This window comes from Protopterus annectens, chromosome 9.part0 (assembly GCF_019279795.1).
Source record: "Protopterus annectens isolate FY-2018-M chromosome 9.part0, PAN1.0, whole genome shotgun sequence".
NCBI lineage: Eukaryota > Metazoa > Chordata > Ceratodontiformes > Protopteridae > Protopterus > Protopterus annectens.
Window position 1 is genome coordinate 71183460 of NC_056743.1, and position 27699 is coordinate 71211158.

At 38.4% G+C, this 27699-nt stretch overlaps 1 protein-coding gene across 2 annotated transcripts in view; it reads right to left on the reverse strand.

The window, feature by feature from the left end:
- Nucleotides 1-27699, reverse strand: part of MAPK8IP1 (mitogen-activated protein kinase 8 interacting protein 1) — a 1153940-nt gene that overhangs the window by 84370 nt on the left and 1041871 nt on the right. For both annotated transcript variants that reach the window (XM_044082569.1, XM_044082568.1), the window contains exons 6-7: nt 21551-21626; nt 18079-18251 (exon numbers count right to left, since the gene is read on the reverse strand). In XM_044082569.1, coding sequence (XP_043938504.1) covers nt 18079-18251; nt 21551-21626 — 249 coding nt within the window. The remainder of the gene's footprint in view (nt 1-18078; nt 18252-21550; nt 21627-27699) is intronic.

Sequence of the window (27699 nt, forward strand, 5' to 3'; positions counted from 1 at the left end):
GCAGATCAGGCTCATCAGATTGATGGGGCAGTAGTTCCTGGGATCCAAGGTGGATCACCCCTTGTGGAGTGGGATAACTGTAGCTGTGCGCCACTCAGTGGGCACGAAGCCTGAGGTGAGGCTATGATTAAACATGACACTTAGATGAGGTGCTAGTTCATTTTGTAGTTCATGTAGTACACAGCCCGGGATGTCATCTGGTCCCATGGATGCTGTATTCTTAGTTTTGGAGAGTGTGTTTTTTACCTGTGCGGATGTTATTACCGGAATTTGCCAATCTTTCGGTATTGAGATGGGCCATTTAGGGGGTGAGAGGGGGTGAAGTTGGCACTGAATCGATCTGCCAGGATATTGGCAATATCCTTGGGATCAGTATATTTAATGCCATTATGTTGTAGCTCAGAGCAGATCTAAGCATTGCTATTTAGATTCTTGTGGTTGTCCTTGGAATCTTTGGCAATTTTATTTTCATAACTAGCTTTGGAGGATTTTATGAGGGATCTTAGCTTTTTAGTGAGGCTGGTAAGGGAGGTTTTTGCATATATATATAGATACAGACACACACACACACACACACACACACACACACACACACACACACACACACACACACACACATTTATCACATAAATATTTTTCCTTGTTATTAGGTACTAGTGTGAAGTTTTCTGAGATGTTTGTTGGAATATTTGAATGGGTGGTTTTGTTGCTTTCAGGATAATTTATTGCATAGTTGCTTTATTGTTAGAGTTGTCTGATTGGAGGCACTTTTTAAAATGAGGATTGTTTTAACTGCACAATGCTGACTCTTTGTTTTGTAGCTAAATGCTGATTCTTTGTTTTGTAGTGCACTCATGAGTTAAAGGTTTTATTAGACCCATGAACTAATTGGTCAGTTATTAATCACTTGATTACATTTTGAATTCTTTTTCTATATATGCCTGGATTTTATTTTTAGGTTGTTTGAAGTTTGATGAAGCACCCATTTAGGATGTGAAAATGCTTACTTTTTAAACTTGTTCATTAAAGTTCGTTTGTACCCAAGCCATGTTTGCTGCCTCAAGTTTTTGTGATAGTTTTGATGAAATCCCTATACTGGTGGGATGAAAGCACTAAAGTATTGCTTTATTGTAATTTACTGTGAAATAAAGACTATTCAACTGCACCCATTGTATTTCTATAATCACTGTCACTATTTGGGGGGTTTGGATACCCTCACCTAACTTGTAATTTATGTTTTATTTATGGTTGTGAATTTCTCTTTTGACAAACCATAGCTTCTGTGCTGACCACTGCACAATACTGTTCTGTTTATAAGTATTGGATTCTGCACCCCAGTTTTTGGTTTATGTGTTTATAAAGTCCAGAAATTTCTGGGACTGCAAGTTTGGGATCATTCCCTGTTTATACAGGGGTAGTTAAAGTCCCCCGTGAAGATGGTATTTGGTGAAATGCAAGTATTTCCAGTAGGTCTAAGTATGAGTTATTGTTTTTTGTGGGTCAATAGAGGGTGATCTATAGCTTGTAACAATATGATATGAGACTCTATCTATGGTAGTTTTAACACGGAGAAGCTCAAGCACATCATCCTGTTTGACCAGTCTTGTGGTATGTTTGTTTTTGATGCAGATCAAGACACTTTCACCTTTAGTTTTGCTGTGCAGTAGCTGGTCTAAATGTGTATAAGGCGTTTTATCCCTGCACTACTGGGATGCCCTCCCTGGCCTTAAACCTTGTCTCAGTGACTGTACAGATGTCTGTCTTCTCCAAGATGAGATGGAGGGAGTGGAGTTTCTTGTTTAGGCTCCTAGTATTTAGCATTGTGCAGTAACATCTTTAGATTCTCTTTTGTTGATTTTTCTAAGTAGGTAATTTTTAGTTTGGCATTGTATAAAAAAGGTTCCATGGGGAGCACAGTGTTTTAATCAGTATTCAAAAGCCTAGTGGGGAAAGGTGAAGACCACCCTTAGCAAAGTAACATGATCTGTTGATCATATCCTCACAAGCTGACAGATCTTGTACCGGTTTTGAATGATACTAAAGGCTAACCTAGTTATTAAAGATGATAATATTCTATTCATATAGTGGCATCATCCTTAATGAAGACAGAATGCTGCTCACAGCTAGGCATACTGGTCTGAAACACTTGGTCCAAGAGCTCCACGCTGCTCAAAGCTAGGCATAGCAGTCTGGAACACGTGGTCCAAAAGCTCCATAACATCTCTTTTTATATAGTCCAGGGAGTTGCAGCCCAGGTCATTTACACCCACATGATTTAGTCATGTTGGTACTTGTAGTTCAATGACATGAGTGAGTGAGTGAGTGAGTGAGTGAGTGAGTGAGTGAATGAGTGAGTGAGTGAGTGAGTGAGTGAGTGAGTGAGTGAGTGAGTGAGTAAGTGAGTGAGTGAGTGAGTGAGTACAGCTTATGTGTTACTGACAACCTGATTCTTATTTTAACTACTTGTATGCGAGACTCTTGCCTCCAGTGGCATTGTTTAATTACACCTCTCATTTACTGTATCACTTTCTCTAAGGATTAGTTGGGTGTCAGTGAAATTAAACAATTGCTACATTGTCTCGGGATGTATGCATCTACCAGACTGGAAACAGAGAAATTGTGAAAGTGCAAATCCATGATACCAGATCCTTCTGGGTGAACTACAAGGGTGTGGTATGATCTAACTTGGGTGCTTTTGAGGCTAGAAGCAAAAGTTAGGCTTTGTAGGAGTACATTTATGGGGCAGCACTCTTCAGTGCACAAACTAGCTGCCCTTTGCACAACCAAGTTACTGGGTACAGTTTCAGAGATAGTTTATATAGAAAATGTAGTTTCTAAATGTCTGTTTCTATAGAAAGCCACAATAAATACCAATAGCCTTTTGGCCAATAAAAATACTCACTTTAAGCCTTCCTGTGGGTTTCCCAAATGAGACAGACCAGGCTAGCCTTACTGCTACTAGATGAGTAATCCTATTTCTTCTTAATGTATAAACACATAAAAGGTAGCTAAAATTAAAAGCTAACAGAAACTAATTCAAAAACTAGCAAATAAAATGCTTTTAAGGTGATTTGCAAACAATTAATCCAGCAGCAAGGGGACTGGAAAACAAATATATGTTGCAGTCTTAAAATGCAGATAAATGCAATAAATAATTATGCAAAACAGCAATTTAATATCTGCAGGAATGCTGTTTCAGACATTGGCTACTGAGTAGGAATATAGGCAGCGACCGATAGATTTTTTTGGTTTATGGACTTCAAGGAGGTGTTTCTCAGATGAGCCAAGAGGGTAATTAGGGAGGTAATTGTTAAGAATAGTGCTGGCTGCTGGGCAGGGTGTGAATTTGTATACCATTTTATGAGCAAGGAGGAGTTGGGTGAAGTTGTGGTAGTGAGGTAACTCACCCCACTTTAAATATCTGAGGGCAGTGCAGTGATGGGAGTTGCATGACTGACTGGCTGCAAATCTGGCTACTTGTTATAGCAAAGCTCAAGTTTTGATTTTAGGGAGATCTGAATGTTGGTGAAAATGGGTGAGGCATATAACAAAGTAATGATGTATATACTGGCTAGAGTAACTTTTGAAGAGTTGGTAAAAAAATCCTTTTGATCTATAGAGCATGCCCAGGTTGTTTTTATACACTTTTAAATATAAAATCAGATTATAGTTGATCATCTATTATGACACCAAGTAACTTTGTATAAGATACAACTTCACTTTCAGTATTGTTGAGAGAAGATATTTTGAAGGCATCTTTTATGTGTGTTTGGAATTTGGGGAAAAATAAGAGCAGTTCTGGTTTTATTTGGATTTAGGTAAACCTGCTTGTCACTGAGCCAGTTTAAAATAGACTTGAAAGCCTACTGATTGTAACTAGGAAGAGCTATTAGATGAGCAAATGATAGTGGAGTCATCTGCATATTGCGTAAGTATAGCTTGTTGGGAGGACGTATTTAGATAATTTATAAATATGTTAAAAAGGAGAGGGCCATATATGGAGCCTTGTGGGACACTTGTATTTACTGGGAGAAAAGGTGAGTAAGTAGAAAGTCATTTAAGTGACTGTGCTATAAGCCCAACACTTTCACTGCTGAGACTCCAGACACAATACTGCAGGGCCAGGTTTGCTAAAAATGCAGACCAACAACTTTTTCATGAAAAGGACAATAAATGCAGGGAAAATGCACAGAATTTGCTATAAGTTCAGCACTTTCACTACTGAGACTATAGCACCAGTTATGTTAAAGAACAGTGCAGGCGTTTTCACGCAAAAGACAGTAAATCAGTAAAAACAAAAAGCCTGATAACTGCATAGGTGTCAGCAAGTACTGTTAGAAAATGCAATAAAGTTTAAAAAAGTTTCCTTCACTTTTTTTTAGAAGGTAACTTGAACTTTAGCAGTCTAAGAGAAGAACAGCTCAGTTTGATCCATTAGTCCGCAGAAGTCAAGCAGATGAGATGTGACCAGGAGGAGTTTCCAGTGACAACCTATAGTGACTGAGATTACCCAAGAGCAATACTGGTTGGCTGAGTGGGCACTCAGTATTAAGGATCTATGGAAACTAGTGGGAGGGAAGAAGTACTTAAAAAGCTTATATAACTGACAGTAGCAATGAAAGAGGGATGGGAGGGGGGACTTTGGTTGCCTGATTAAAATAAAGAATGGAAAAGAGTGCCATTGGCTGTTTAAAATCACAACAAAAAAAAGGGAGGGAGAGAGGGTTGGGGAAAATATACTAGGCACCAACGCCTGTAAAACACAAGCCACAGCTTCTATGAAGCTTTATCTCTGACGCTGAGGCCTATTATCTAGCTTTAAAAAAATCTGGATTAAATAAAAATACAAAATATTTACTTAGACCAAGCTAAATAATTTACTTAAAATAATTTACTTAAAACATTCAGAGATTAATCAAGTGCAATACATTTCTTATGTTTCTGGTGTTGAGCTACTCAGAAGCTAGAGTTATTTGTTTAATTATCCAAGTGATAAGTGCTAACACCCCAGAGAAGCCTCAATGACCACAATAAATCAAATCCCAACACAAATATTTCAGAGGACAGCAAAGAAACTTGAGTGACACAATGACATATTCACCGATGTGGTCAATAGAACATGGAATAGTTTACCCTTCACAGTTACACTGCAAACTGTCCTATAACATTTTAAAATATAAGTAATTAAAAAATAGAAAACACAAATTTTCATACTATACATTGTTTTCTATGCTTCGTAAAACATTTTGAAGTTGACATGCATGTTTGTCACAGGTACTTTAGGTTGGAGTAGAAAAAAACAATTATTCCTTCATAGGTTCATAGGATCATAGGAGATTACTAGGGTAATGGTTTTAGAGCCCTTACAAGCCTACCCAATGTAACCTAATTTTACCCAATATATGGCCCCTAGGGTAAGAGGATAGCATGGATTTGTGCCTGTGCCTTGAGTATCTGACAGATTGCCTTTGTCCATAATACACATAAGTACTTCCCTAGGTGTGAATTTGCAATTTTCCATTCATTGATGCAAACTACTTTTGGAATGGGCCAGGGAAGGGCTCTGGTTAACATGAATAGGAAGCCTGTTCCAAAGAGGGGCAATCTCTGAGATGCATATCTGTCTCTCCAGCATGTCTTGTTGGAAACAGTGACTAAGTTTAGATACAAATATTGGGTGACTCTCATGCTGTTTGACTTGCTGATGTGTAACTTCAGGGCTGGATATGTGAGTGCCTTGTAGGTCAGGCACTGGTCACCCCTTAACAGTTGGTAGGAGACAGAGTAACAAGAAAGGGCTTTTAGTCTATCCACATAGGACATGTTGTTTACGCCCTGTGTTTTCTTTGTGAGAAGCCTCCAAGGTCGCTTCAGCTGCTGTACATGTCTGGTCACATACATGCCAAATGGCATATTGTACTCTATTACTGATCTTATGAGGGCTGAGTACAGCAGGACTATAATTTCCTTTGATCTGTATGTCATATCTTTACTTATAAGTTCTGCCACACAGAAGGACTTCATCCCACTGTGGACACACGGGCAGTCAAAGTTCAGGATACTATCTTTTTGTGTACCTTGAGCTCTCACCTCTGAATCTACTCTTAGAGGCATGCTATTGATGCTGTAATTTGCAGGGGTATTTAATTTCCCAAAGGTTATGATGATGTATTTTTTCACATTTAGTTTTGGGCCATGGTTTTGGTGCCAATCATTTGCCTGATCTACACCATCCTAAAGGATATCACTGGGTGATTCAGTTATTGCCCCCAGCAGCTTTCCAGATTAGCCTTGACTTTACAGAAGTATATTCTGAACAGGAGTGGTCCCAGGACCAAGCCTTGTGGTCCACAACTAGTAACTGGCCTCTTGCTGGGTCTGGATTCACCCACTTTAACTACAATATGTCCTGTCCTTGAGCCAATTGGCTATCTAGCTGGTGAAGTAGGAATTTATGCCTAGTTTTGTAAGTTTATTTAAAATACCTGAATAGGGAACTGTGTCAACTGCCTTAGCCTGGTTAGGCAGGTAGTATGCACAATTTTATCCTCATCCATGACCTAAGTGACTTTCTCAAAGAAATCCACTAGATTCAGCAGGCATGACCTGGCCTTGACAAAGGCAAACTGGGTTGCATCCAGTGTTTAGAGATTTCCTATATTGTTATTTATCAGGTCCATGATTATTCTTTCCAGGGTTTTACAGATAAAACTAGTTAAACCTACAGGTCTGTAATTTCCTGGTCACGAGATGACCCTCCCCTTTATGCAGTCGGATGACTGTTGCTGTCGTCCACTCTATTTGGAAAAATCCAGTCCAGATGCTGTGGTTAAATAGAGATCCTAATGGGCCTGATAAGTTTTGATTTAAGATGTTTAACAGGCAAACTGATATATCATCATGCCCAATTGAAGCTGTGTTTTTAGCCTTAGGGAGTGCAGTGGAAACCAGTTATTTGGTGATAATTGGTAGTGCAGTGGTATAGGGCTTTTCTTGGGAGAGAACTGGGGATGATGGGGAGGTGAAATTTGAGCTGAATTTGTCGACCAGCAGATTTGCTATATCTTCTTGACTGAGTATAGGTGATATCACCAACAACTAATTATACATATTGTTGGGTGTTGTGGACATAACTGAAAAATGCTTTATTAGTTTGACCTGGGTTTATTTCCATCTGGTACTACCATTCTAAGCAGGGAGGCTGCAGTGGTGCAGCAGTTGGCGTAGCCCCTCACAGCAACAGGTTCTCTGGTTTGATCCTTGGCTGGGGTGCCTTCTGTGTGGAGTCTGCATGTCCTGCCTGTGGTCGCGTGGGTTTCCTCCGGGTTGGTGGGTTTCCCTTTCCCTTTCCCTCCCACATCCCAAAGACATGCTGTAGGTGGATTGGACACTCTAAATTGGCGATAGGCGTGAGTGCATGTGTGTGCCTTCTGTGGAAGGTTGGGCACTGGGCTGGCAACTCGACACCGTAAAACTCCACTGCCAATCATGAGCAGACAGTTGATCCGCTGTGGCGACCCCTAACCGGGAAAAGCTGAAAGAAGAAGACTACAATTTCTAAGCAGTTATTTATATGGTTGTACAGGGCTTTTGTGTACACCTCTGCATAGGTTTCTATGTTTTCTGGATTTCAGGGAGCTTGGAAACTAGCTATGATGTCTCTTAATAGGGAGGCAATTTACCACAGAAAAGTTCTTAAAAAGTTTTTGTGGTTAGGTGGGAGGCCTAGTTTTGTATAGTTTGGTATATACATCTCAGAAGTTCAGGTCAAAACTAAGGGGTTGTGCTGACCAAGTTTGCAGACAACTGCAAACTGGGTGCAATTAATGACTCCCCAAATTATGTCAGTATACTCCAGGAGAGTCTTATGCAGACCAACAACTGCTGTCTTCGTTACAGTCTCAAACTGAATGCAAAAAATGCATCATCATTCCCTTCAGCACAAACAATGTCCCTTCACACTATCAAATCAACAATAACCTAAGTACCCATGAAGTGGTAAGGGACTTGGGTTCACAAACTGACTACAACCTTAAATTTGACTACCATGTGTCTACTGTAGTAAGGAAGGCTTTCTACATAGCACAGTTGATTAGTAAAGGCATTACCTCAAGAGCAAAAGAGGTTATAACATCTTTATATTTGGCACCAATCCGGCCCATAATTGAGTATAATGCCCCGTTCGGCATGTACCGTACAACGCACGTGCAGCAATTGGAGAGACCTCAGAGGTTTCTAACAAAGAAGATCAAGGGACTCCATGTGCCTTACACAGACCAGCTAAACTCCCTGTCACTTTACTCTGTATCATATAGATGTCTCAGGGGAAACTTATGACTCCATTACAGAGCAATCTCAGACCCAAACCTAATGAACTTGCTGCATATCTATAAATCAAAAAGGACTAGGGCCACCCATTCCAGGGCCCTAAATATGGCCTGTGACTTGAATATGGCATGATGGATTGACAGATCTATCTCCCAGTGACTGCTGCATCTTGGAACTGGCTAACTATTGTTGTAAACCTCTATGACACTGTTCAAAAGGAACCTAGACTAGTGGATGGGGCACTGTAATTTTTTACCAGAAATAGCACCAACAACCCTCCTTGACATGGACAGTAATTACTAAATGCAATCTTAACAGAAATGGCTAGGCTTCAAATGACCTCTGGGTCAATAGCTAGTAATCTCCTATGATCCTTTATTTCAAGGGAGATCACTTTGTAATGTGATCTAACCACTAAGGACATTGCACTTTGATGAGTGCAGCACTCTCCCAGGTTTATGAGTACCAGATTTAAGATATTTGTTTCCCTAGTGGTAGTGCAGACCAGCTGCTCCAGGGCATTTGAAATTGATTTGAATTTATGAAGTCAAGAAATCTTCAGGTCTGCATGTTAGTGGTTATGTATGCCTCCCAATTAATGGAGGGGTAGTTAAAAATCACCCATGGGTATGATATTGGGCTGGATAGTGAGAGATTCTAGTAAATTCAGATGGTGCATGTATTTCCTGGTTCATAGTGGGGAACCTGTATCTAGCAAGAATATAGTAATGGATTGATTTTTCCCATGGTTAGTTGGAAATGGAGTAGCTCAAGTATGTCATATTCTTTGACCAGCTTTGTAGTGTGCTTATCTTATCCTTTATGTAGATAGATACCCTTCAGCCTTTTGCTCTTTCACTTTCAGAAGGTATGAAAGACATTATAGCCATGCACTGCTGGAGTGCTTTCAATGGCTTTGAGCAGTAACACTTTTAGATTGTCCTGAGTAGCTTTTGTTATATTGGAGGGCTTGCCTGTTTGGCAATGCATAATAAAGGCACTACAGGGGTGGATAATGTTTTGATCAATTTCCAAAAATCTAGAGTTGACAGGTGAAGACCAACCCTGGCAAAGCAGCATGGCCTGTCAATGATGTCCTCTCAGGCTGACAAGCATTGGTCTCCTTTTTAATGACACCAACATTTTCTGCTGGTATTGTGGCATAATCCTTAGAGATGGTAGAATGCTGCTCAATGCTAGGCTCATACTTGCATGTGATACATATTCTGAGAGCTCAATCATGTCTCTCTTCATATAGTCCAAGGAAGTACATCTCAGGTCATTCATGTCCACATGGACTATGACTGGGTCATACTGTTATTTAGGGGGGGTAAGTGACCTGAGTGCTTGCGTGGTCTGGCAGATCCTGACCCCCCTGAGAGATAACTTAACTGTAACCTTCTCCTTATCCAGCCTGGTAAGAGGGACATCAGTGTGTCTCACAATGGAGTCTCTTATGACCAGAACATTGGGTTATGGAGCATTTCACCTTATGGGCATGGTAGTTGAGACACAATGAGATGTGGTTTTATGGGTTGGGGAGGGAACTGTCTTGTTTGTATGCATGCAGAGTTTCTGAGGACTGCAGCTGACATGTCTTTGAGGTTTGGGTAAGTTACATGCGAAGAACTCCGCATATGTGGGTCTATGTGTGTGGTCCTTTGTGGGTGCAGAGTCTGGTGAATACCTCTACATATGTGGGTCTATGTGTCTGGCATTTGTGGGTGTGGAGACAAGGGAATACCTCTACATATGTGGGTCTATGTGGGTGGTATTTGTGGGTGTGGAGAGTGATGTTTGTGGGTTACTGACAACCTGTTTGTTACTTTTTGTGTCTGTACGTGAAAGTCTAGCCTCTATTGTCAATGTTTAACTACATCTCTTGCATACAGCATTTGTCAGTTTGAGAATTAAGTAGTTGTTAGTGTACATAAAGCAATTGCTACATTGCCTTAGGATGTCCATGTCCACCAAACTGGATTCAGAGATAGCAGAATAGTGCCCATCCATGGTTGCAGGTCCTAAGTGTACTTGCAAGGGATAGGAGTAGCGTGCATCTGAGCATCGATACTCCTGAGTGCTATAGTAAGGTAAGGTAGCCTAAATAGTCCTAACTAAATGTGTAAATGCTGCTCACTGTACAAGCAAGTTTATAGCTTTTATAGGGAAATTTCAACTTCCGGTGATTGCGTGTATACAAGGCTCCAGTAACTGCTGCTATGCAAAATGCAACTTCACGCAAAAGCAAGGCTTATATACAATGAGCAGGTAGCTATGCCCTAAGACCAATTAGTAAGCACACAATGAGCTTTCCAACAGCAATTCCCAGCTCACATAGGTGAAATCAGTCCTTTCCTGCCACAAGAATGCACACTTTGACCTTCTTAATGTAGAATGACTGGTTTGGAGTATTAAGGAACCAGAAACAGATGCCTAATACTAACTAGGAAACTCTAGATGCAATGTATTTCAGTGCAGAGCAGCAGCCCTTACATCAGTTTGAAAATGCAACTTTAAACTTTAAAAAAGTGCAAACAATAAATAGCACAGCAAACTTTCACAGTATAATGAAAATAAGCAATGTTTCCAGATGTTTTTGTCTGTACAGGGCACTGGCATGGCCAGCAACTTCATGGAAATGTGCAAGACTGCTTTCCCTTTCAGAAATATTACAGCCTACGTCCAACCATTTTCATAATAAGTTATGGAACTTTACTTAGATGCATTACCTTTTCATTCCACTCTAAAGCAAAACAAATGAAAGAAGGGTATATCCTTCCCTATTTATATCCTTCATATGCATCCTTTAATTTATACCTGCTACAGTTAATTACCTGCTTGCTATCTTAACCTATCAGATTGTCATTCACAATGTTGCATCCCTATTTCCCTTAAATACTATCAGCAAGCCAAACAATATCCTTTTATATTCCCCTCATTCTGCTGTGAAACTGGGGAGAAATGGGAAAGGGGCTGAGAAGCAGTCTGCAAGGATGTTAAAAGAAGGTGGTACTTCACCTGGGGTCTTACAATCCAAAAGTGGAATGTTACATGGGAAGATTGACTCTCAGAAGCATAGCAGATGTCAGAAAGAAAGAATACAGGGTGGTAGTAACAACAGAAATTATTTGTGAGGAGCAAAATGAGTGGGCTGTAGCCATGGCCAGTAAAATACTGCACCTGATGTTTAACTCATTAACACCTATCAGTAGTTAATCAAGTGTGACATTTATGCCTGCTGACAGGCTGCATCGTAAGAAAATATTTTCATCTGAACAAGAATAGCAGCTTTTTTGCATTTAATGTGCTGAATAATAGCAGTGAATACCTCAGATTTAGTATTACAATTAAAATACAGTGAAAGAAAAGCACTGTGTGTGTGTTCTGCCTTTCAAGCACTGCTGTCTTGAATGGGACAATACAGCTTATAGATATAGTACCACAGCATGAGTTAAGCAAAGCAGATTCCAGAAGCAGAGGGGTTGAAGTTCCCTATTACTGAGCCCTGATTAGGACTCACGTGAAGCACTGAACTCAGTTCAGGTGTCCATAGAGGCATAATGAAAGGACACTGTTCATGAAGGTGCAATGAATGTCTGCCACGATTATAAGTGGAATGGTTGGAATGGAATGAGATTAAGGAAGCTGAATCTATTTTCAAGTTCAAGACAGGTTTGAAAGGAAAAACATAATATGGGTGCACAAAGCATCTAAGGGACACCTTTACTGCCATACTGCTCGAGCGGAAAGCCAGAGGACAGAATATGGGGTCAAGCCTACCAGGATAAGTGTACAAAGTTTAGCCTTGAACTGGAAAATAGCTTTTCATGGAAAGCACTGTGAATAAATGGAGGTCACAAGAGCAGGTAGTGGACTGTAAAACCACAGAGGCCTTCAGAAAGGCCTGTGGTGGATGGTCAGCTAAAGGGAGGGGCACAGGTAGGGGAAATTAAACTTTTCTTTTTCTGCTTTCACATGTTTATAATACACGTTCCACTGGGAGTGTGGCAGCTCACTCTAAAAGTGTCTTCACAGTTTATGAATATTTAAAAAATTATCACATTTCATTAACCCAGAAGGTCCTGCTTCACAACATGTTCTTAGGGAGTATAACCATTCTGTCAGGATATTAGCATCATTTGAATTCCATCAGGTTCAAAAAGCATCAAATGTGCATTGTTACATTTGTATTGGTAAGATGTTTGAAGAATAATTGGGGCTTTTGACAATGATAATCTTGGCAGCCAGCTGTTTGATTGACACAGCAGTGTAGTGTCTTCCCATTTCCTATTCATTATGAGTATTTTCATTGTAGCAATGTCAGTGCCACAAATTATGAAAAATATTGGCAAGGAGGACTCACATTGATCCAAAAAGCAAAAGATATATGAATGATTTTGACCAAGGAGCACCATGTAGAAAAGCCACAGGAAAAAAAAACTTTTACAGACATGCCAAGGCAGACAGTATAGTGCTTTCAGTAGATTACTCTGCCTGGCAACCATTTTAGTTCCCAAAAAATGCCACTAGTACCATCATGTTATGCTCACCAGAGCCTTGCAGATGTCAGCTCTTAAAATAATTTATTCTTAACTACTATCAGCACATCAGTACCATTTTATGATTAAAGAAAGGCAAAACTGAGCAAAAAATGAGCAGGGACAAGTTAAATTATCATAAGAGTTTAGAAAGCAGGCCATAAATGTTTGCTGGTTGTGCTCTTTGTCTTACTTTAAGCATAAAAGCTGCTGTCTGTATATCATTAGTAATTCATTTTAGTTGTATCAGGTGCCTTCTATATAATACCAGACTGTTGCATTTTATGTAAAGATCAAAGAATGGTTCTGATGATTTTTTTTATTATTATTATTGGATAACTTTACTTTGGGAAGGGAACACCCAGGTGGATTCATCAGAATAAAGACAATCCACTAAGTTCCATGCAGAGCAATTATACTACCAGGAAAAACTGTTCAAGAGTTAAATATGCCAGTTTTTAAGGTGCTATCAGTTTAGTGGAACCCCAGAGTATATGCAGGATTTGTTTTCACAAAATGAACTCAGAGGGCTGATAATTGTCTACAGACACTAGTAGTAGCTTCCAGCCTGTCACATAATAATAGTCTCCCGCCCATCATGCCTAGCAGAAGTTCTCAGCTGTGTTACAAAGTATCTAATACCAGGTGGAAATTAGAGCTAAGGTGATTTCTGCAATGTATAAAGCTGAAAGCTGGCATGTTTCCCAGTGGATAGCATATAGAAATGTTTGTCAGCACTCAGTCTAGTTTTGGGTTGACTAAGCCAGGAGACTGTAGGACAAGTTTATCTCCAGGGATATGGATAGTGTCCCAGGCTCCTGGCTACCACTTTTCCAGGGACATTATGGGATCTGCACATTCAGGTATTTACACTGCTGACACCGGAAACTGCGGTGGTGGTGCTGCGGTAGCGTTGTCGCCTCACAGTTAGACGTTGCCCGTTCGATTCTCAGTTAAAGCGTCTACTGTGTGACGACATGCGTGAATGGGCGTTCCTTCGTTGAAGGTTGTGCGTTAGGCCCGGCAAGCCAGCATGTAAAACTCTACTGCCAATCATTAGCGGACCGGAGTTCCGCTGTGGCGACCCCTAACCGGGAAAAGCCGAAAGACACACACACACACACACACACACACTGCTGACACCGGAAAAAGAAACAGATACCAGTAGAGAAGTTATAGGTAACCTAACATTTGGGGAAAAGCACTAAGGTTGATTTTAAAAAGCTGCTGGAAACTGAAGAATCACAGATTTTTTTACCACCACACATTGACATGTAATAAATCTTATACAGATGTTGACATTACAGATTGATAATCGTTGTGTTCATTAACACTTTAAACTTTATTATTATGCCTTACTAAATATACTAATTTCATCTATTATTCTACTGTACTGTTCATTCATAATCGTGGTAACAAAAGACGATGCAAAAAATCTCCCACAATATTACTAATGTGTCATGAGCTGCATCTAAATATTTGCAAGATTAAGTGCAATAAATACATAAAAATCTATTAATAAATGTATGTGTTTACACTAGGCTATAAAATCAAAGACTCAAATGCTTGTGAATATTTACTATTAGGAATTTATTTTCACTAATATGTAAAAACTGGTACTTTCATAACCTTAATAAAATGAAGTTTTCAACAGTTAAACAGTTTTCTGTGTTGTATGCACAAAATAACTTTTCTGTATCATACTGACCATCTATGTAAACTCACTGGCCCTTATGTCATGATCTGTTGATTATAGAAATGGTTGTATATTCATGTTTGATCAACTACTGATTACATGAATGCAGTATAAGATGAATGTTGCGAACGATACTGCTTATTTGCTCTGCCTTACATTAGTATAATTAAAATTGAGGATACCCCTCAAAAAAGTGCAAACAGTCTCACTGGGAGCTCAACACTTCTCTTTTGGCAAAATACACTGTCAGATTATTTCACACTGGCCGTGCCATTTCATGAAGATATGGTTTGAGTACAGAAGATGCTAAAACAGAAGAAACTCAAATAAATCATGAGTTAGACTGCAGTTTAATAAAAACGTTTAGAAAATTAGAATAATAAAATGGTAGAAGACATAATTACACCTTGATAGCAATAGTGAATTAAGAGAGGATTATCCCAAACTTTTGGAAATCTAAGACGTTAGCAAAGCTTAAAGAAACTGTTAAGGATCTCAGTAGTCATTTCACAATCTGGAAACAAGCACTATGGCTAATTAGATGCTCTTAACTGGTCTTGGATAAACAGGGAAGAGGCTAAAAAAGCAACTGTATAAGGGAGCTTTATCAAGTAACAAAGATGAACAGAATATTTGCAGACCACAGAACCCCTAAGGCAATGTCTTCTTATTACCAAAGGTGGAACTGGGTCCTGAGGCTATAGTAAAGCAAGTGACAATAAATGTTATATAGGATTTTCCAGAAAAATCAAACAACTGTTCACAAATAACAGATATACTTGTTTTGTATGGCATGAATTCATTATAGGCTGCAGGACTTCAGAGCTGGTGTTTCTTCATCTAGCAGTAACATGCTTTTTACTTGTTCACTCTTGAAGTTTAAACCATGTGTATTGTAATCCTAAGGGCTCTGAGAACCAGTAACCACTCCATTCACATACAATATTCTGTGCCAGTAGAACACAGCTACATGACGGGAGTTGACAGTCCAGTGAATCCTCGCACGCCTAACAATATGCCAACCCACATCTGCTAAGACATACTATCAAACAGTGCAATACTACAGAGACAGCCATTGCTGGCAGTTGGCTTTGCATGAGCATATATATTTCCAGTTTCAAAAATCTGTATGTCTGTATGTTATAAAGTTAATAGTGATTAACATTTCCCTACTAAAAGAAACATATAATTCCATTACATAGTGTGACTGTGGTAATTAAAAAAGGGTGTGACTCTTGACCCTTATAAAATGAATCTTAATAATGCAAGGACACTGAAGTAATTAGGCAGGGGATACATTAGTCTATTATTCGTAGACTTATATTCATAAGTAAGATACCATTGTGGCGTACTGGTAAAGGAGCCTCTTTTAAGCCCCAGAGGCAGGAGCTCCATTTTTGCTTCCATATATTATTCAGATGGAGTATATCATCTTCCTGCAAACAACATGCTGGTTAGAATGACCTGCCATTCGAAAACTGTCCATAGGTTCACACTGTGGAGATTTTCTTCCTAGGTCAGTCTTGGAAATTAGCCTAAGTATTTGAAGGATTAACTTTTTTTTTTAATTAAATGAAATTAAATAAATGCATAACTCTATTTGGATCAATAGGATTTATGGATTTATAGGTAGTTACTAGGCCAGCTGCCCTTGTGGGCCATTTTTAGGCCTAGCCTGTTTCCTTCAGAGATGAGAATCAGACCTTGTACCTTGTGTCTGTGAGGTAAACACTTTACCATTATGCCAAACATCAACCTCAAATTAGGGGAAATTTAGGACAACGGGTTACGGGTATGAGAACGGGACACTATCACATATCTGATTATTCATATACTGAAGTGTGTGTGTGTGTGTGTGTGTGTGTGTGTGTGTGTGTGTGTGTGTGTGTGTGTGTGTGTGTTTGTGTGTGTTTGTGGGGGATGACTGCCAGAACTTTTCTCAGTACTGACAAAGTTGTACACTGGGACATAACAACGGTCAGGGCATCTCAGCACAGCCTGCGTGAATGGGAAGATGGTGACTAAGCACAATACAGGTTTGCACTTAGAAAACTCATAAGCCCAGCTGCACATGACTCTCTCTGTGCACAGCAGACTGCAGAACACCACTACCAGCCTTTTAGGTGGTTGGGTGCAATTCTGAAAATGGCACATTTGGAAAGTGTGCAACAACACAACATGGCTTATACACATGCATTCCTGTCCGCAGTACACATACAGGTCACACCTCAATATGATCTAACTAAACATATAAACCAAACAGATGAACTGTTTAAATATCACCTGGTATGGATAGAACCACACTCTACTCCAGTAGACAAAATACTTGAGAGTGGCAATGAAATGATTGGAACCAGTCACAGGGACTCCCCATTACTAACTGTTAAGGCTGAAAGCACACTTTGAAAGGGATACTTTTGCCATCTTGACACATGGCCTGCCATTACAATGGGCATCAACAAACAACTGCCACAAGCTTCAAGTAGCAGTGAACAAAACCTATTGATTCACTTTAAAGTCACTTTAAAGTCTCCCAAGAATAGAATATCACATCATTACCTAATTCAAGGTAAGTCTGCTCCCTTTTGAAAAAAGAACAATAATCTACTCATGCCTTTTCTATTACAAGATAGTGCTGCTGAAACACTGTCACACACGGGAACCATTTAATAAAAAGAAACCACACACATGGTATTATTCTACTTCATATTGGTATCCTCTGACAATGTATGGCCACTGGGCTTCATAGAATGCTGCACCAAGCACCTTTTAGCCTGGGCATCTGAGAGAATGCACTTGCTGTAACTATCAGATATGCTACAAAATGCAACAACTTTAGGTAAAGCCGGAATTCTTACTGTTTGGCAGAATCATCCTCCAGCTGTTTTAGCATAAAGTAATCAGTAGTAGTGCGCCATACTATACTGGGTAATTTCAGCTAGCCTATTGTAATTGAAGAACATGCCATCATTGGCTGTAATTAACTGATTTGCAAGTTTTACAGTAACCTCTTTGTTAATTCTGTCACATGTTTTATCGAGTTATTTTTACTACTGTTATGATATCTCACCATACAGTTGAACTAGCATGTTAATGGTGGTATCATACTTGGCACTTCTGCTTAATATGTTATGGGTCATAGTAGAAAAAAAGGGTTATTCTGGCCCAATCTTACCATTACATAAACAAACACACAAAACAACAAATAGAAAACTGGCCAGTGCAGCACACTTTCTCCTGTACTAGGGGTTAACATGATTCTGTCATTCAGCTTTAGAACTAACACTAATGGTTTTGAGTTGAAAGCTCAAAAACATGTTCATAAATGCAAATGTTTGACGCATTCAGATATAGTGTGGAATCTGAAAAAGAAAAGTATCTAAGGTTCTGCAAGTTGATTCCTATCGCCTAACTATGTCATTCTTCAGGTTTAAGCGATCATAGTAATACACTCATTCTGCCCATAGAAAGACTTGGTTTGAAAGCTGTGTATTCAGTTGAAAGAAAATGAGTTACCTGACAATTGTTCTGATTCCTTGGTGACCTCAATGGCATAGTATGCAGGGAAGATGCCTCGATCTCCGGTCCGCATGTTGTATGCTTCATACCAGTAGTCTTCAGCCTGAACGTCGACCAGCAAGGGATCGTCCACTTCCAGCTCTAACTCATCATCATGACGGGGGATGAACCTAGGTAATGTCCAGGCAAGAAGAAACAGATCAAACAAAAGTCGGTCAATACCCACTTACAGTAAGGAGAAAAAAAATTAGAAAAAATTAAATACGGCCTTCTGATATTTAAGCTACCAAGATAGCCTTCCTGTCAGTCTTCCAATTTGTTAAATTTCATGCTTCCTACTAACTATTCCTATTTCACTTTTCTTTGTAAGAATATTCCTTGCTATGGATTAACATCAGGAAAAACAGCATAGATGCACTCAAGTCAAAGTTGTACAGAGAAAAAACATCTGCTTCCTCATATGCAGTACAAGAGAAAACTATACATATCATAGGAAGATATTTGTTTTGTCATGCAGGCATGAGGGTGATTGGTTAGAACACTGCAACAATATTGTCTGGAAATGGATAAACCTCATTATATTATAAAGTAAGTTATTTTTCATTGTAATGATATGTTTCCTGATGCCTTGCATTCTTCATTATGAAATCAGAAAATGTTCTTGATTTCACACCTTTGTCAGTTGCATAAGCTGTTGTTGGAAACTAATTTACTGCAATTCTATTTATGTTAGAGAGAAGAATGTTTTACGAACTCATGAAGTACAAGAAAATAGAATACTCAAAGTAAAATATATCCGTCAAGCTAGCATCTCTGTTCTGAATTTTCCATACTTATAATTGTTCATCTTCACAAGTCATTTGCTACATAAATGCCTCTTTTATTTCTGTTGCCTGCTGTACTGACTAAGGTTAATGCCTTTATTTTCCATTTTTTTGTCCTTTCTATTAATCAATAATCACTGTATTTTTTTCAACTTGGTATTCAGTTTTTGCCCTTTGCAATTGAATTGTTCCTTTTCATTTCTTTCTGATTCTTTTGTGTGACCACTCTAATGATAACATGTCTCCTTTTGTTCTTAAGAATCCTTATTATTTCTTATTGTCACATAGAATTAAAACTGCAGTGTTTTTCTGCCAGTCTTGCATTTGTTCCACTTACTACATGACGAACGAAGCCAGACCTCAACAGCCCCTTTTATTTTTCATTATTTTCCTGTAGTCTGTCCTGATCTACAAAAGGGTGGTGAGACCAGCTATGTTATAGGGGTTGGAGACAGTGGCATTGACAAAAAGGCAGGAGTCAGAGCTGGATGTGGCAGAGTTAAAGATGTTAAGATTTGCACTGGGTGTGACGAGGGTAGACAGGATTAGGAATAAGTATATTAGAGGATCATCCCAGGCTGGACAGTTTGGAGACAAAGCCAGAGAGGTGAGATTGCATTGGTTTGGACGTGCTGAGGAGGGATGCTGGGTATATTGGGAAAAGGATGCTAAGGATGAAGCTGCCAGGTAAGAGGAAAAGAGGAAGGCCTAAGTTAAGGTTCATGGATGTGGTGAGAGAGGACATGCAGGTGGTTGGTGTGACAGAGCAAGATGCAGAGCACAGGAAATAATGGAAATAAGTGATCTGCTGTGGCGACCCCTAACCGGGAAAAGCCGAAAGAAGAAGAAGTCTGTCCTGATGTTCCTTTCTTTCATTTGTCTTTGAAGGTATTTGATTTTCTTTGCTACTCACTAGTTGGGTTCCCTATTATGCAATCGAAGACACTTTTCTTCGAACGGGTAATATTCGAACTGAAAACATCGGAAACACTAAACCTCAAATGCCATGTCTGCAAATTTTTTTCCTAGGGAAAAAAATTCAGTTGGCCGTTCTCACGGTTTGCCCTTTTCCCCAACATTGAGCAATCTCAGAGTTGGTATATTTAGTTAGGGGGGGTGGGGGACACAACCCTCCACATTGGGGGGTGTGGGTGGCGAAGTCTCCCACTTGATTAGGATTGTGAAGTTTGTGTTTTGTTTGCAGCCTCGTGAATTTTTTCCCTAGGAAAAAATTTGCGGACGTGGCCATTCACGGTTTAGTGTTTTCAATGTTTTGGGTTTGAATATTACACATTTGAAGAAAAGTGTCTTTGATCACGTAATATAGACCTACTAGTTGGTACTGTCTTTCTTTACACCCAAAAGTAGCCTACACTGCAGTTCAGGACCCTCTCCCTTTAAACCCTACCTGCTTATTCTGTCTGTTCTCATTTGCAGGCTGCCCCCTAATACCCTGCTTCTTTTATAATCATTTCCCAAGTCCCCATTACTTGCAACAAAGCAAATATTTATTTTTTTGTACCAAAAAGTCATACTTGCCGATCTCACTATGTTAGTAAATTGAGATACAAAGTACCCTTTTTGATGGGTATTGTTCAGATATTTTTGATCTGAGCACTTTCACTTTACAAGAAGAAACCACTCCATACTGAAACACATGAATTCATCACTCCTTAAATTTTTAATGAATATATATTAAATAAAACTATTGAAGCTCTAAGGCTATATGTAAGAAAACATAAAACACATTTGTGCTTGGACAGTTCTGCATTAAACATCTAGAGCTTTGCAGTGCTGGTATTTTTGCCAGTGGATTTATTGGATGGTTACTTAGTCTAGTACCTTCTTTTGAATGCTTAAATACTTTTGCTTTGTAAGCACCATACCTTTAATTGTCAGCTTCATATTTTTACTGTTTCTACTCAAATATGTATCTTTGTACACAGCTGTTTCAGAGTAATGTATTTTTATCTGTGTAAAAATGCTTCTACTCACAACTGCACATAACCGTGTGTGTGTGTGTGTGTGTGTGTGTGTGTGTGTGTGCGTGTGTGTGTGTGTGTGTGTGTCAATGTGTACAAATGTGTGTGGTGCATATATGACAGTAAATAGGTGTATGTGATAAAGAATGTGATATAGGCTTAGAAGTTCATAGGTAAGTACTAGGCTAGCTGCACTTGCGGCCCATTTTCAACCTTGTCAGTTTCTCTTTTTATGCTCAAAATAACTGATCCCATTTGGTTATAGAATGGCCTTACTCATCCCACAGTCGATGATTATATATTACCCCTAATGAGAATAACTGGAATCATACCACGGATGATTTGAAGGGATCAAGTGATAGCTTTACCACCTCCTTTGGAGCTTGGATTCCATTGTATCTACAGTAGTGAAAATTAGAATAATGTATATCCTGACTTCTGACCATGATCACAGGAGTTTGCTCAGGCCTTAGTAAAACTGACAGCATAGTTCTAAGCAGGAAGTGAGGCATGTCAGCAGGGACTAGGAATGTGTCTGCTTTATCTCAAACACTTTATTTATACTTCATTATGGTACTATTGGGCTTCTCAGGCTATCAGACAGCACAGCACTCCTAGTGTCAAACCATCAGCAGCAGGGCACTTCGCCAGGTGAATTCTTACCTAAACACAGCCCTGTGTGTCTGCTCTCGCTCCTCTCCATTGATCATACAGGAAAACAGGCCAAAGGACTCGGCACCTGTGGGGAAAAGAAAAAAATAGAGAAATTGAAATGGTGCAACCAGTAAACAGGTCTCTAAGAGCTGACTAGAACATAATGCAGAAAACAATAAGATGACATCTCATTTTTCAATCAACTCCATAGTAGATATTAATAAATGACTCGCTCCTCCACTGTGGCTTGTACATTTCCTTGTTTTTGCACATGGTGCACACCTTGACATAGCACAGAAAGTTTTTCTCACACTGTAGATGGCTACTGCAAAAACCAGTGAAGTGGTTTGACAGTTTCCAGATTGTAATGCTAAGTCATTTTCAACTGATATGGGAGAAAGTTTTCTTCAAAATCTAAATTGCACACAACTGATCAATAATATTTGCTATTGATCACTAATGCAGCCCATTTGCAGGCTTTTTCTATTAAAACATAAACACAAACATATAGAATATTCTTGTAATGTCTGTAATTAGAGTAACTAGCAAATAATAAACTAATCCACAGGAGACACCATCGGTGAACAATAATTGACATAAATCATTAATATAGCAGAATTGTTTGATTTTGTGTTAAAACATAAACACTAACCTATAGAAAATTCATCTGACCTATATAATTATACCATCCAGCAAGTAATATACCTGTTCAAGGAAAACCAACACATTAATAATGAAGAATAGGCCATCAAAGTGAAGTGCGATATAATAACACTTTCCATATTAAAGACCTCTTACCCTAAATTCCTTGACATTCTTAGTGTTACAGTTGGAGTTACTTATATTAGTTTTGAGGGGAAATGTCAAGGTCCCCTCTTATCTGAGGATACATGGGGCAGCCCCCTTTACACACAAACTGTTGTGTATGTTGTAGTCAGTGAACACACAGTAAGAATATCTGTCACCTTGTAAACACTCATATATAGGAATGCACTTAATGCTGTTATATTGTCTGTTATAATTGAACATGTCTGGGACATTATCAGGAGGTAATGATGTTTTCTATACACAGGGTGGTATAAATTCATGTCACAGTTCACCACACTACAGGTTTCTGTATGTCTGCCTTTGCTGTAGGTGGATTGGGCACTCTAAATTGGCCCTAGGTGTGAGTGTGTGCATGTGTGTGCCTTCTGTGGAAGGTTGGGTGCCGGGCTGGCAACTCGACACCATAAAAACTCCACTGCCAATCATGAGCGGACAGGTGATCCGCTGTGGCGACCCCTAACCGGGAAAAGCCGAAAGAAGAAGAATGCCTTTTCCATTCAGGAATGAAAAGTTATAAGAGGAACTTGTTTCTACACAATAAATGTTTTCCACTTTAGCAGTTTTAGACATTTCTTACTAACAGTATTGAGTATACACACTGTAAATGCTGACACGTAAATATACCAAAACTTTGACAAAAGAGTAAAATATTCAGCACTGGATAATTCATGTGAGATATATATATATATATATATATATATATATATATATATATATATATATATATATATATATATATATATATAATTTTTTTTTTTTTGGTAAATGACAGTCTGGTTCTCTTTATTTGGATCTTTAAACTATGCAATTGTAATGAAATTCAAGAGCAAATATTACCTGAAATGATGTTAAAACTGCTGTGGAACATTCTAAAGACTGGAAATAAAAACTAGCAGCTGTTATGGGTGGTTAAATAATAGAATTGGTTGTTTATAAAACTGCAGTAGAACAACAGAAAATGCCAGAGAGACACACAAAAAAGAGGCAAAAAAAGTTATAAATGGTTCTACTTCACAAGTTCAAAAGTCCAAATGCTCAACTCTTAGACGATTGAGCCAAATACTCAAATACCATAGGATCAGACTGGCAAAAAGAAATAGAAAACGATGTTTCTTTTTGCTGGGACCTGAACTGTTGGAGACTGAGGTATAGTAGTGATTGGGATATTGGTCCTTTCCCCAGTGTGGTGCGATCTCAAAGTATAAGTAGCACAGGGTGGGGTGCAGGAAGCTTGAACCTCTGCAAAGGCTGGCATAGAGTATGTTTTCTGTTTTTCGATCTTATGCGATTCTAGTACTTCTGCTAAATCATTTTATCTTTTAAACAGTACTTTTAAATAGTAAATAAACAACCTGAATGGGGATGTGTTTATTTTCAATCTCCTCCATCTCTTAGCCTACCTGCAAATATGCATATTAAAGTATTCTTATGATCTTCTCCATTTCATAGCCGCTTTGGACCCCTTTTCCCAAGACTTGTTAACGTATACTATAAGAAAATGGTACAGAAGGAAGGGGATAAAAGAAAGAGGGGGCACTTCACATTTGATTAAGATAACATGTTTTCGTATTCCATAATAAAAGAAACTCTAACTACACCAACAATTACCTCTTCATTCAGTCATCTTAATTACTGGCTCTCCAGTTCCTTTCATGTTCTAGCTACCCCATGTCATCCCTAACTTTATTCTGTGAACATCACCTTCTCCCTGTTCCTTTCCAGTTTTACTTCCCCATTTCCTAAGCACCTCATCTTCCTTTTTTTTCAACATATTTAGTTTCTTCTCACTCCTACACACTCCAAAAAAATCATTCTTACTCAATTTGAACCCTATTATATGGCATCATATCTTACATGGTTTGTTCCTAATATATTTCAGATAGCTGTGCCTCTCTGAAATGTAGTATAGAAATATATTGCCTGAGGTTGGAGCTATGAATAATTAAAGAGTTCTAAAGTACTCATGAAACTAGTTACACAGCACAAACATTAGAATGATGTGATTTGAATAAGCCAGTTGTATTACAGACATATGCCAATAATAGTGCAGGAACTGTGGTCCTGCAATGAAATAAAAAAGTTGTTATGAGCCAGGAGAATTTAGAAATATACAAAAGAGATATGCCCAGCCAGAACTGGAATTCATAGAAATAGTGTATGAATGTGAGAAATTCAGGGGTCAGGAAATTCAAGTAGAAAAGACCACAAAGCCTTGCAAGACATATTGAGGAAATTTTTACTGGGTTCCTTTGAGATTATAAATTACATTACCTATTTATGGATGTGTGTTTTAAAAGTGAAATATGGACCATGCAAGGTAGAACAGGCAACACATATGTTGAACAGAGCATATTTATTAGACAAGCATGAAGAACTGACGAAAGAGCTACAATTATATGGGCAGTAGTACAGTTAACAGTGACAGAAGAAAAAATAAAGGATTCCACAGATGCACTGGCACCTACAAATGCATTTTCTGAAAGAAGCTGCAGTTAGAAGTTGACCTGATAAGAAATAACTGGCAAGGAAAACAAAAAATGTTTTTACTTTTCTTTCATAGCAGAACTATGTTGTATCGAGGGCTAAATGTACAAAGCCAACAAGATATTAGTTCCAAAAAAATGAGAAAACAATTTCCTGAGAGGACACATGAATGACATTTCAAAATAGTACAGTGCAAAGAAAAAAGAAAGAGATTTAATGAAATGGTTAGCAATGTTGACTCGGATACTGAAACAATAAACATAAATATATTTAGATCATAACGAACATCAGTCCAAAAGATGAAGTGAATAGCATACTGGGGACATGAAAGCTCATTGCATTTACACCTCAGTAAAACCACAATACATAGGTTCATAGGTTAATAGGTTAGTACTAGGCTATCGGCCCTAGAGCTCTATACAAGCCTAGCATAACAATTCCCTGGCTATTTCTTTCCACAATATTTGCTTCCCTGGACCCCTGTCTAGCAGGGCAACTGACATGATCCCCAGGGTGAAATGTCTTTTTATTCAATGCATACCTAACATCATTATATTTAAGTGTGTTGGGATGGTTGAAGCCGCCTACATGGGGATACAGAGGGATATAAATACCCTGAAAATTTTGGGGGGGAACATTTTTTAATGAAATGTGTTACAATGGATGAGATTAAGCTCGAACATGAATTCATGAAACTTAGCCTATCCCAGACACAGATATGTTTAATTTCAAGGAAGATTTATATCTTACATGTGTGGCTATTATTCCACATACTATGAAATAATCAAACTGCCAGGCACAGCAAATGCAAATATAATTAGAGTCTGAAAGTGTATATTCTTGCAACAGGGGATGTTTAATATTTTCATACCTAGTGATGGTCTACAAAAAAAAGGTCAGGGCTTCAAAAAAATTTGCATGTGAGTTAGAATTCAGGTATGATATTCAATCCATACTATGTACAATCTAATGGACAATGTAGAGAGAACTATTGAAAAGAGAAAGTTCAACGTCAATGATCTTTGCCACAACACAGTTTTGGAATACAGAAAACTTCATTAGAAGGACTCGTCTCTCACTAGCTCCGTTGTTAACGGGTAGAAGGATAAAAAGCAAACTACATACTTCAACTACGTTTACTATGCTTCAACATCAATTCAAATTGGAAAGAAATCTTAGATAATGACAGACAGAGAAATGCTATTATGATACAAATTCCAAGACAATACTTGATTGAAGGCTAGAGGTGATATGAGAGTAGAAGAGCCATGGGGAAGTCAATAACCTTAACCTGGAGTAGTTGGTCAGGCAGCTAAACCAAGAACAAGTGCAATTTTTCCTCTCATTTATTCATTGTTCAATCTTTGCATTTATATGATGTTACTGAAAATACCATCACTTCGATGAGTTGAAACTTTGTACACAGGCAGACCTCTGAGCTTTAAGATCTTAACTAAACCCACCATGGTCATTCTGCTAAATCAATTCATTAGTAGATTCTTGATTGATTTCCATTGTATTATTGATTATTGATACAAGCAGCCCAGAGCTGTCCATTTTTTTCTATTTCATCTCCATCAAGAATACATTTGATTTTTACCAGCTACTAGGATCTTTGTCTCTCTCATGCCAAGGTGAAAAACTATTTTGAGACAATGTTGTTTGATTGTAGTAAAAATATATTTCAGATATTTCAGATCATCTTCACTTTTAGCCAGTAGTGCAGTACATCAACATAGAAAAGTATTTTGGCCATTCTTTGTCCAGTTTTCAAGCCTCAATATTCTTCATACAATCCTGCGTCTCTATTGGTTTTGTACTGCATTTACATTTCAGATAATGGAAAGTATACATTCTTGTCCTGCACCCTTAGTAATTCTAAATAATTCTGCTTTTTTCCTGCTTTGTTGGAACAGTTGCTTCCTGAATGATGTAAAGATAATGCATAAAACTATCAGGTTTTCTATTATACCATTTTTCATCAATGTAGCCCAAAGATTTTCCAGATTTATGCAGTCAGGGTTTATTTATAATCAATAACTATATGGAGGTATCATTTTGATATTATTCTGTCTTTTCAAGGATTCATCTCACATCAAGAATCATGCCTTTTATTCTTCGATGTTTCCAAAATCCTGCTTGCATTTCTGACAATACATGTTTAACTATGGTTATAATCTTCAATGAATACGTTTAAGAAAAATGTTGTTAGAATGTGAGATAAGAGTGACTGTGAATAAGTTTCCATAATCAGTTGGAGTACCTTCCTTCAACACTTATAGAAACTCAGATTGTTTTCAGTCAGTCAGCCAGCCACAATTATTGTCTTCCAAATTTCCTGGCAAAGTCTCATAACAGTTGCATCCAAGTGTGGTAATACTTTAGTGGGAATGCCATCATGGATTAGTGCTTTGCTGTTTGGTAAAGTTTTCAATGTTGTTTCATTTTTTCTTTCATCACCACTGGTTTCCAGTAACAATTCCAAGGACACAATCAAATGATTTTTGGTCTGCTTGATCTTCGTGGTACAACAACTAGGTGTAGTCCTTCTACCTTGCCTTAATCTTGTCAACATCATTCATCATGGGACATTCTTCATCTTTTAACTTTCAGTTTCAGTGCTGTATCTTTCTGTTTAGCTACCAGATTTAGAAAATCTGATCTTGTTCTCCATCTACTATGTTTAATTCTATCCCCTTGCATGCATCATTGCAGCACTTCTGATTGCCTCATCTTGCAGTGCAATATTAATTTTGATTAAATTCTGCAATTGCCTTTCTGTTGCCTCTGGTTTTAGCTTCTCTACATTTCTGAGCAATATCCAAGGTCTCATAAATCAACTATTT